At 35.5% G+C, this 9526-nt stretch overlaps 1 protein-coding gene across 1 annotated transcript in view; it reads left to right on the top strand.

Moving 5' to 3' along the window:
• RpS27A (ribosomal protein S27A) overlaps positions 1 to 8705 on the top strand; it is a 32328-nt gene extending 23623 nt beyond the window's left edge. The window contains exons 2-4 of the mRNA XM_089093533.1: positions 950 to 1069; positions 6082 to 6299; positions 8504 to 8705. Of these exons, the coding sequence (XP_088949659.1) occupies positions 967 to 1069; positions 6082 to 6299; positions 8504 to 8656 (474 nt within the window). The 5' untranslated portion in view covers positions 950 to 966 and the 3' untranslated portion in view covers positions 8657 to 8705. The remainder of the gene's footprint in view (positions 1 to 949; positions 1070 to 6081; positions 6300 to 8503) is intronic.
• Positions 8706 to 9526: the final 821 nt, after the last annotated feature.

Below are 9526 nucleotides of genomic sequence, written 5' to 3'. Positions count from 1 at the left end.
CCATCAAAAACCTCATATATTAACAATGGACAACTAGTATAATTTATAGCCCAGGTTGGGGAGGGGTAATCAAAACCATAGTTATTTGACATTTCGACTATTTTCAACAAAATGTTCATCTCAAGATTTTGATCAGAAGCATTTGGGAGAAAAGGACGTGGTGGAGGGAGGTTGGCTGCCCTCCGTTCACTCTTGGCTCTAAAAGTGACCTAAGTATGGCATGCAATTACTTCATCTAATTCTCTGTTATTTTATATGCCATAGGTGCACATTTGCTTGAGAGTGAGCACAATCACTGGTTCAAAATAGCAGAGGGGCGACGTTTTTGTAATAACCGTGATACACGTGGACTATGTTCACTACCCTTACTCAGGTGGTTTGTGAGCTGTAGGCAAAACTGTACTGTAGTCTTTGGTAGAACAGCTCCATATTCCTTTGTTGTTTCTATCTTGTTAATGTATTTCTTTCTGTTTGTTTTTATTTTCAATGCTTTTCTATTATTTAGAGCATATTCGCTTTCCTCAAAAGGCTTATAGCCAGTCTTTAGAATGTTTTTTTTTAATCAAAGTCAGCAAAAGGCTGTTTTCAATCAAGCCTGGTAGCTCTAACCACTTTATAGATAAAACTAGATCCTGTATGAGTTTGACTTGGTCAGTTATGGTTAGTTCAAAGGGTTCAAAATTCCTGGTTTTTCATTCAGTTTCAAAAACAAGTGCTGATTTAACAAGGAATTGGTCGGTTCTATTCTAGAGAGTATGCCATCTGTCCTTACATATATTAAATTTTGTTTCTAATTTGAATTGCTTCATTTTTTTTATTGAAATTCGTTTTAAGCTTGTCATTTCTAATTTTTTTTAGTTAACTTATAATTTTTCCTTCATTCCATAATATTGATTGTTTCATTTTTAGATTGATACAATTTTGTTTCTTTATTTTGCTCTTATTCTAGAAAAGTGATAAGGAAAAATGCAAATTTTTGTCAAAACCCTCACGGGTAAGACTATTACCCTAGAAGTTGAACCATCGGATACTATCGAAAATGTCAAAGCCAAGATTCAGGATAAAGAAGGTAATTTTTTTTTATGATCTCAATTTTGACTGTTCAATATGCAGATTGACACTTTCTCGTTTATGCTATGCAAGAAGTGTAAATAATAAATAATATCAATAACCTTATAGATTTATGAGAAGGGAATCTCGCTAACGTGAAAGTTTGTAAAATTTGTTGTGCTTTTATTTATCTTCAAGCAGAGAACCCAAATTGCTTAAAAAGGCTCTTGTGTTTTTTTTAGTGGAAGCAAAGTTTTCTTGCTGGATATACTAAATTATTTACTGAACAGCAATAGGAAGAAAAATAAATTCGAGTGTTTTTTCTTCTTTTTTAGGGGGAGGGGAGGCTTTACGTTTATGAAATTAATCATTCAAATATGCACCCCCCCCCCCCCCCCCAATTTTACGTAAACCAGACCGGAACTGCTAACCAAAATATTAAAGTTTACAAAATCAAACTGTCTTCATGGAAATGTGCTTCTTTTTTTTAAATTCACCCTGACATGGAAGCAGGTCTACTTTTTGCTGATTATTTTGTTTTTTGACAATTACAAAGATGGTAACAGGACCATCAGTAGAGTATACTACAAGAAGAAATCCTACTCTGGGGTTTTATGACTGGGGAAAATGGCTACTACAATCCGTATTACTAGGAACACCAGCTTGGTTTACCCATATCTAAATCTACTGAAACTTCAAATTTTAATAAGAATATCAATCCTTCATTTGAAGTTTTTTGTTATTTTTACTTGCTAACTTAATACTCAACGTAGTGTCGTTGACTAAGCAGATATCTGTCCCTTATGTATTACGTTTTTTCCTGGCTGTTTTATATAGAAAGGAATGTTGTAGAAATTTAGCAGGGAGCTCATTTAAAGGGAATTTTTTATGGACCAGAAGGGATTGGAGGACAGTCACCGCCCAATCCCATGACCCTATTGTCCCACTGGCATCAGATTTGTTTAACTTGGAATACTCAAAGGGTAAATAAATGTGCCTCCAAGGGGACATGATCCATGCAGCACAAGTGCAAACGCCAATAATTATGCAAATGGCCCACACTTTGCATATTATCTGGCTGATCTGGTTAACAGTGTCTGGTATAGCGGAAAATATGGGTTTTTGTATGTTGTGAAAAGCTGGAATCAGGCAAATAATGGCTGAATTTCTGCTCATTTTCTGTTTGAATTTTGATAAATTTCATTTATTTGTTCATAGTAATTCTTGTTTGTTTTAAGTTTTGGCCTTCTATACGATTGTTTCTGCTCGTTTTAGGTTTTAATATTGCTCTACTTCTCTTAATTTTTACTTTTTTAATTAGTGACTTCAAATGCTTTGAATATTTGAATGTCAAATCTATAACAAGCCATGACTGGTGTTTTGGGTGTGTGTAGTTTTTCTCTTCATTTTGCTAAATTTTGCAAAATCATGATAATTATCAATCATACATTGACCTGGTATAGGATAAAATAATTGAATTTGTTCTTGGCAGCGCAGGCACACCTATGCGCCAGCAGCAATAAACAGTTTTTTTTAGAAAGCCAAAAAGTAATCAGCTTGTCAAAATTAAAAGAATGATAGAATAGTAAAAATCGGATCTGAAAGTAAAAGGAACGAGATAGGGTACTTACTTTGAATGGAACTTAGACTCAAGCTGACTTAGCTTCATACCTTGCGGTTTTTTGTGGATCAAAGTATCATTTGTGAATCTTGCCCTCCCCCCAGACAACTTTGAAATGCTCCCTCCTCCCTAATTTTATTTTTCTGAATTGAAATTACCGTCGTTAGACTTTTGTTGCTGTGCCGCTAATAGCTGAAATGGACTCAAGGAAATTTGTTGAGAATATCTTTGGTGGATTTGGGATATCTGTAATTTAATATAGTTGATGCATTTGGATATTTGCCAAAAATTGTACCTTCACCATTGTATCTATTTTAGTGTTTAACTGGTCAAGTGTAGTTTTCTCAATTGGGTTTTTACTGCTAAATTCATAAATGTAATCAGTTTTTCTTTAAAAATCAATTTTGTTTTATTTTTGGGGGGGGGGGGGGGGGGGGAATTGTTAGTGCTATAGACAAGATATACTTTAAAAATGATCACATAACAGCTTATAAAGGATTAAGGAAGATACTTTTAAATTCACCCTTAAACTTCGCGTCATGACAAGCTTTGTAATGAATAAAATAAGGGGGTGGGGGGAAGGGTCGCGATCCAAAAACTGGAAGATCGAACTCAGCGTAAAAAGTGGCATTATAGGCATAACGAATCTTTTTTGGTAATAAACCGCATTGTATTGTGTAACCAACTAATACCAGTAAAATGAAAATTTGACACATCATAGAGTTATATTTGTTTCTACAGATGAAGTGTGATATTTCCCCTGTGCTCTAGGTTCATACAGAAAAGCCATTTCTGCAATAGGCTGTTGTTGCAATTGCATCAATGAGCCATTTCGATTGCTGTTATTATCAAATAGAATTGTCTCTTCCATGGCTGTTGCTTTTGTATGAAAAATTGCTTAGTTGTTCAATAGAAACTGAATTGTTCACTTCAATAGATTGCTTTCAAAATAGCTGTACTACTAACAATTGTATAACTGCATATGGAGATCTTTCTCATTAAAAATTTAATTCTCGATTTTTCTAATTTTTTAAAATGTAAATGCCTGGGTAAGTTTCCATTTGACCAATTCCAATCATTAGTTTCATTATCACTTTTCTTTGCATTTTAAGGTTGAAAGAACTTAAGAAATCTCTTTCAAATTATTGGGCTGTCAACCTAGTAGGTGGAAAGAAGCTTGGAGAAAATGAATGCGCTCTAATCAAGAATTACAGTGTACGAATTTTTTTTTTAAACAAGTAAATTTTCAAACAGAAATTCAGGTGTCTGCTCGTGTTAGTGTGAATCCCTTTTGGTTTTGAAAAACATGTTTTTTTAAGGGTGTAAAAAAACTGGTTTTTCAGTTTACTTGCTTGTTGGCCGCTTTGTCTTTGAAACGCCAAAAACAATGTAGGCTTAAGGGGATAGCGTTTTGCACTTACCTTTATAATCGATGTTTGGTGTAAATGTATGACCATTCCACCTCATAAGGAGACATGTTAAGAAAACAATTCTTGCTTCATTACTTACTTACTTATGTCCCGGACGTCCTCAAGGGTCGCGTTGGGGCCATCTCCTTCACACGTTCCTGGATCAGTTTCCTGTACAAAGCCCGGTCGTCAGCTTGTCTCAGAAGGCATAAGACGTCACTTCCGAAGTTGTCACGCTATTTCTTCCTAGGTCTTCCAGGTGGGTGGCTACCGTGAACCCTTCCTTCGAAGGCAACTTTTGGCAGGCGCGAGTTCTCCATTCGCTGTAAGCGGCCCAGCCACCTAATTTGCTGCGGGACCACTTTTTGGAGAATAGTAGTTTCCCGCTTCAGCTGCTTCTCAAGGACTTCGTTCGAAACTCTGTCTTGATATGTAATTCCGGCAATGCATCGGATGCATTATGTCTCGAAAGCCGAAATTCTGCGTTCATCTTCAACCTTCAGTGTCCACGTTTCGCAGGCGTACATGGCGACAGGTATGATTAGAGATTCGAAAAGTCGAAGTTTCAGTTGCATAGGTGTTTATTTTTAAAGAGGGGAAGTAGCCTCTTGAAGCTTGTACTTCCTAGGGAAGTCTTCGTTTTATGTCGTCGGAGCAGTTGTTGTCTGAAGATATTAGGCTCCCTAGGTACACGAACTTGGTCAGCGTTTCGACTTCTTCGCCAATTACTATGACATGAACAGGGGATGGGTTTGGGTTTTTGTGGTGCGCATCGTTTTGGTCTTCTTTGGATTTATGAACATACCAAAGCTATTTGCGGCTGTTTCAAGAAAAGAGGCTTGGGCTTGTATACTGGACTCAGTTCTTGCTTGCTTGCCGAGGTCGTCAGCATAAGCTAGAGTATCGATGTTTGTACCGTTAACGGTCGCTCCTACATTTTTCTCAAGCACGGATAGTATGGCATGTAAAAAAGAGCTTGAAAAGCTGTGGTGAAAGTATGCAGCCTTGTAGCACGCCCGAAGTTGTACCGAACTCTTCTGTTTTGCCTTCCGGGTGCTGAACACAGCTACGATAATTTTCATACTTAATTTTGACTATGTTGACTATATTTTCAGGAACACCATAGTGGGTTAGTATATGTCAAAGTCTGTTTCGCCAAACTAGATCTTACTTCATTATATGCAAAATAATCCTAGTTAACATACTTTCCAGCGGGAGAACCTTAATCTTAACTTTTTTTCCAGTTTTGCAATAAAATTTTTGAAAAAAGCCATGCTTTTTATAAGCGTTTTGTCTGTTTTCAAATTTATGCTGAAAGATATGCCATTCTACAAATTTTTTTATAGATAGCCGAATCCTTGCCGCACAAAGTTTCTAAAAGTTTTTTTTTTAGTAATAATCTGCCATAGCACGTAAATTTCCGTACTTCCGCCACTGTGTTTCGATAGCGGCTCATATGAATCATTTTTCAAGATGGCGCGGCATTTAGCCGATTTTTCAAAATTAAACGAAATGCTATTGTGAAAAATTATGAGTTTCTTAAAAAAAAAAAATCTGAGAAAAAGAAGGAAAGAAGTGAAGATAAAAGGTTCCCACGCTGGAAAATATGTTAACTAGGATTATTTTGCATATAATGAAGTAAGAAATGTTTTTCTTAACATGAGGTGGAATGGTCATACATTTACACCCGATGTTTCTTTTTGGACTTCCACTTGCCGCCTGATTTATTTTTCTATATCAGCTAATTGTTGGCTGGTGTTGGAGTCGTGTAGCCGGAGTTCTAGTGAAAACGTGCCATTTTGTATTCTTTGAAATTTATTTGTTTGTTAGCCAAGACATCATGAAAAGTACAATTTAATTTAAGAAAATTCATATGATGAATTTTTGCATACTTGATATCCTGAGAGATTCGTATATTAGCTCTATCTGAAGAACAATGCTATTGTACTTTCAATATTATTTAAAAATACTTTGTTTTTTAATCAAAATAATATCCTGTAGGCATTCCTCCTGATCAGCAGCGTCTTATTTTTGCTGGTAAACAGCTAGAAGACGGCCGCACTTTGTCTGACTACAACATTCAGAAAGAATCCACCCTTCATCTCGTGCTTCGTCTTCGTGGTGGTGCCAAAAAGCGAAAGAAGAAGAATTACACCACCCCAAAGAAGAACAAGCATAAGCACAAGAAGGTCAATCTAGCTGTATTGAAATTCTACAAGGTGCGTAAAACTAAGTTACTCTATCAGGGGTAAACTGAGAATCTGTTTTAATGCTTCATCAGGAAATTTACCAAAAAAGAGAATCTGGTTTTAGAAATAAATTTTTGTTAGAATATATTTAAACACACTGAGCAATATTCAATATTGGAAGAAACTTCACAGCAAATGTTGAATAGGATCTTTTAAAAAAAAAAATGTAATTTGAATTTAATACATTTATGTTAAATAAAGATAAAATTGATTAAGAGTGACCTTTTTTGTTTTTTGTTGGGTGGGGGAGGGTTAGGGTACTTGTATGGAGTGAATTAACTGAATGCTCTCGTATTTTTCTTTCAGTGAAAGATATTGACTTTTGATGGCTATTAACTTAACCCCTTGGATAAGCCCAGTTTTAATTGTCATATCAAGTTTCCACCTCATTTATATTTATACCTTGATTGCTACTAAAATGGTGACGGAAATTTTAAAGAACTCTTATTGCTTATGGGAAATTTTTTAGGTAGTTGTATTTTTAACATAGAAAATTGGACGCACTGAGCTTATACAACTTGGCTTAACTATTAATTTTTGCAGGACAGGTTTGGCAAACCTGTCTAACTAACTCGAATGATAGTAATATAAAAAATTCTGTTGAAAAATCAGCAATGTCGTTTACAAGACATTTTATGCAGCGAGTCAAGTCCAAAAATTAAAAGATGTACTCCCCTATGTAAAAGAACTGATTAATACAGTAGTGCAGATTTCCCGTAAGGGATGGAAGCTTGAGAATGAGCTAGGGTTCATTCTCTGGGTTTCTATATCTAGGTTCATCCTAGGGTTATGTGATATAGTGTCGCAATTCCTGATGTTATGGATACTTGTAATTTTTATAGTATCGAAAAAAAGTATAAGACTTTAGGTAGCAGTATCACCTTCTTGCGATAAGATAGTTGTGTATCAATGATTATTGATTGTCAACTATAATTTGCTCACTCCATTGATTAGCCAAATTAGAATGTCAAAATATAACCACTGGGCTAGAAAGACAAAGCCCCGATGCTTCAATTGAATGTTCATACTTTCAGACTTCTTTGTGTGAAGTCTAAATGTATTTGGTCAGGTTTCAGTCTGCATTCATTGAGTTTGTTAGTACATGAGTTTTGTAAAATAATCTATATTTTAGTCATTAAAAAAGACGTGAATAGATACGTAAATTACCGTAGGATTAGGTTGCACCCGGACACGTAGGCCAATGCAAGAGTTTAGTCTGGGCGATGGGGGCGATTTTGAAAAAAAAAAAAAAAAAAGCGAATAAATAATGAAACAGATTTGTAAATAAATTAGAGATCCCTTGGTCACTTCCTCCCCTGCACACATCTGGTGTTAATCGATTAATGACGAAAGAGAAGAAAGAAAAAAAATCAGGAATAATAGATTGTTAGGGTAATTTTATTTGTTGGTGTTGTATCATTAGGTATGAAAAAAAAAAATTTCAAATTTTAATCCACAGTATTTAATCAACGACATTTTAGCCCAACCAGAAGTAGTTTTCACGAAAATGTAAGTTTAAAAAAACGGAGTCATCAAATACTTTCATGTAAAGCGTCTGATTCTAAAGTAAGTTAGAAATGAATTAAGTTTTTCAAGGCTCAGCCTTGAAGAACATAGTCTATTCACAGCCTATTCTGGAATGATGGATGTCAGAATTTAAAACGAGACATGCGATCGAAGTCATCAGTCTCATTCCAGACGTCATCAAGCTGAAAGGAGATGTGTTTTAAAGATTTTAAAACCTCTAAGAACCATTGACATTATCCATAAGATTATCATATTTGGCGGATACTGAGTCTGAAAACCTTGGTACATCCCTGGTTCTGAACATCCCGTGGCATTTGTGCCAGAACTAATCTCAGTAAAATCGAAAGTGCACATGGTAAACGTTTTCCTCTTCTATTCTTTTTGACAGCATTAAGTGAAATTGCCAAGGATAATTTTTCGGAGAACTCTTTAAAGTACCTGGTATTTGCAAGTGTTTTTAGGTGTTATAATAAATGATGTTCGTTTTCCCATGTATGAATTTTTAAGGTATTTCGTTCGTATATCTTAAATTTACGATAGCACAGATATCGCTTAGAAGTAATTAGAACTAAGACTCAATGGATCTAAGCTAGCGAATTTACGAACTGAATTTGAATCTGAATTTGTACCTATTTTGTATCTTCCAGGTTGATGAAAATGGAAAAATCCATAGACTCCGGCGCGAGTGCAAGAGTGAATCCTGTGGTGCTGGTGTTTTTATGGCTGCACACAAGGATCGTCAGTATTGTGGAAAGTGCGGCAAGACCTACGTCTTTAATGCTCCTGAACAGAGCGAATGATGAAGTCTGTTTTTATAAATGGCTGATCCAATAAAAAAATCTTTACAAACCGTTGGCCTGTGGCCCACAACTGGGACGCTCTTCTAAAAACGTTTAGGAATAGCTGAGTTGCGCATGGCCTAGTCTACCAACTGGTTGAATATATGCCATATATGTAGACTTTTTTTGTCCCGTCCTCATACGTAACACCTCTGGTTTCCACATCATTAGATCCCCCCCCCCCAAAAAAAAGTTAGTATCCTGAAAGGAAAAGGCATAGAATCCGGAATTGATAAGACATGGTCAAGAAAAAACAATGCTTTTATATACAATTACACTTACTGACTAGTTTAGTCAGGCTCCTATTCAAATCGGTTAAATGATTTTTGAAAGTATATTTAGATGTTTAACCTATGCTTGACGTTTTCTTGCTTATTTTATAACCGATTAACCCCAATTACTTGTTTGTGAACATATCCCCCATTCCTAGTTTGCAATTGGAGGGCCTTAGATACACAGTAGCTGATTTGGTATGCACATCTTAATTTTGACGTCATACTGGAATACGAAGAAGTAAGCTGGCATACAATTTGTGAATGAAATGAATTGTATTGTAATCATGAAATGAAATGAAATGTATTCATGAAATGAATACATTTTCAAATGTATTCATGAAAAGTATTTTATTCATGAAATGAAATGGATTCATTGTCAAATGGTGGATGCATTTGGGAGGAAAAATTTGCGAAAAAATGTCGTGAATTTTAAAGATCAAGTTCCCTCATGGCCACCCCCATCAAAGATTCCTTCCCTCCTCCTTTCTCTTTATGCGCCCCGAAATAAGGCACTGCTAAATTCTTTATTTACCGGCATTTTTTTGTGCTTAGTTTT

This window comes from Artemia sp. Qi Xiang Cuo, chromosome 8 (assembly GCF_049724085.1).
Source record: "Artemia sp. Qi Xiang Cuo chromosome 8, ASM4972408v1, whole genome shotgun sequence".
Classification (NCBI taxonomy): domain Eukaryota; kingdom Metazoa; phylum Arthropoda; class Branchiopoda; order Anostraca; family Artemiidae; genus Artemia; species Artemia sp. Qi Xiang Cuo.
The sequence above is the reverse complement of the archived record's forward strand: the minus strand, read 5'-3'. Positions and strand labels throughout refer to the sequence as shown.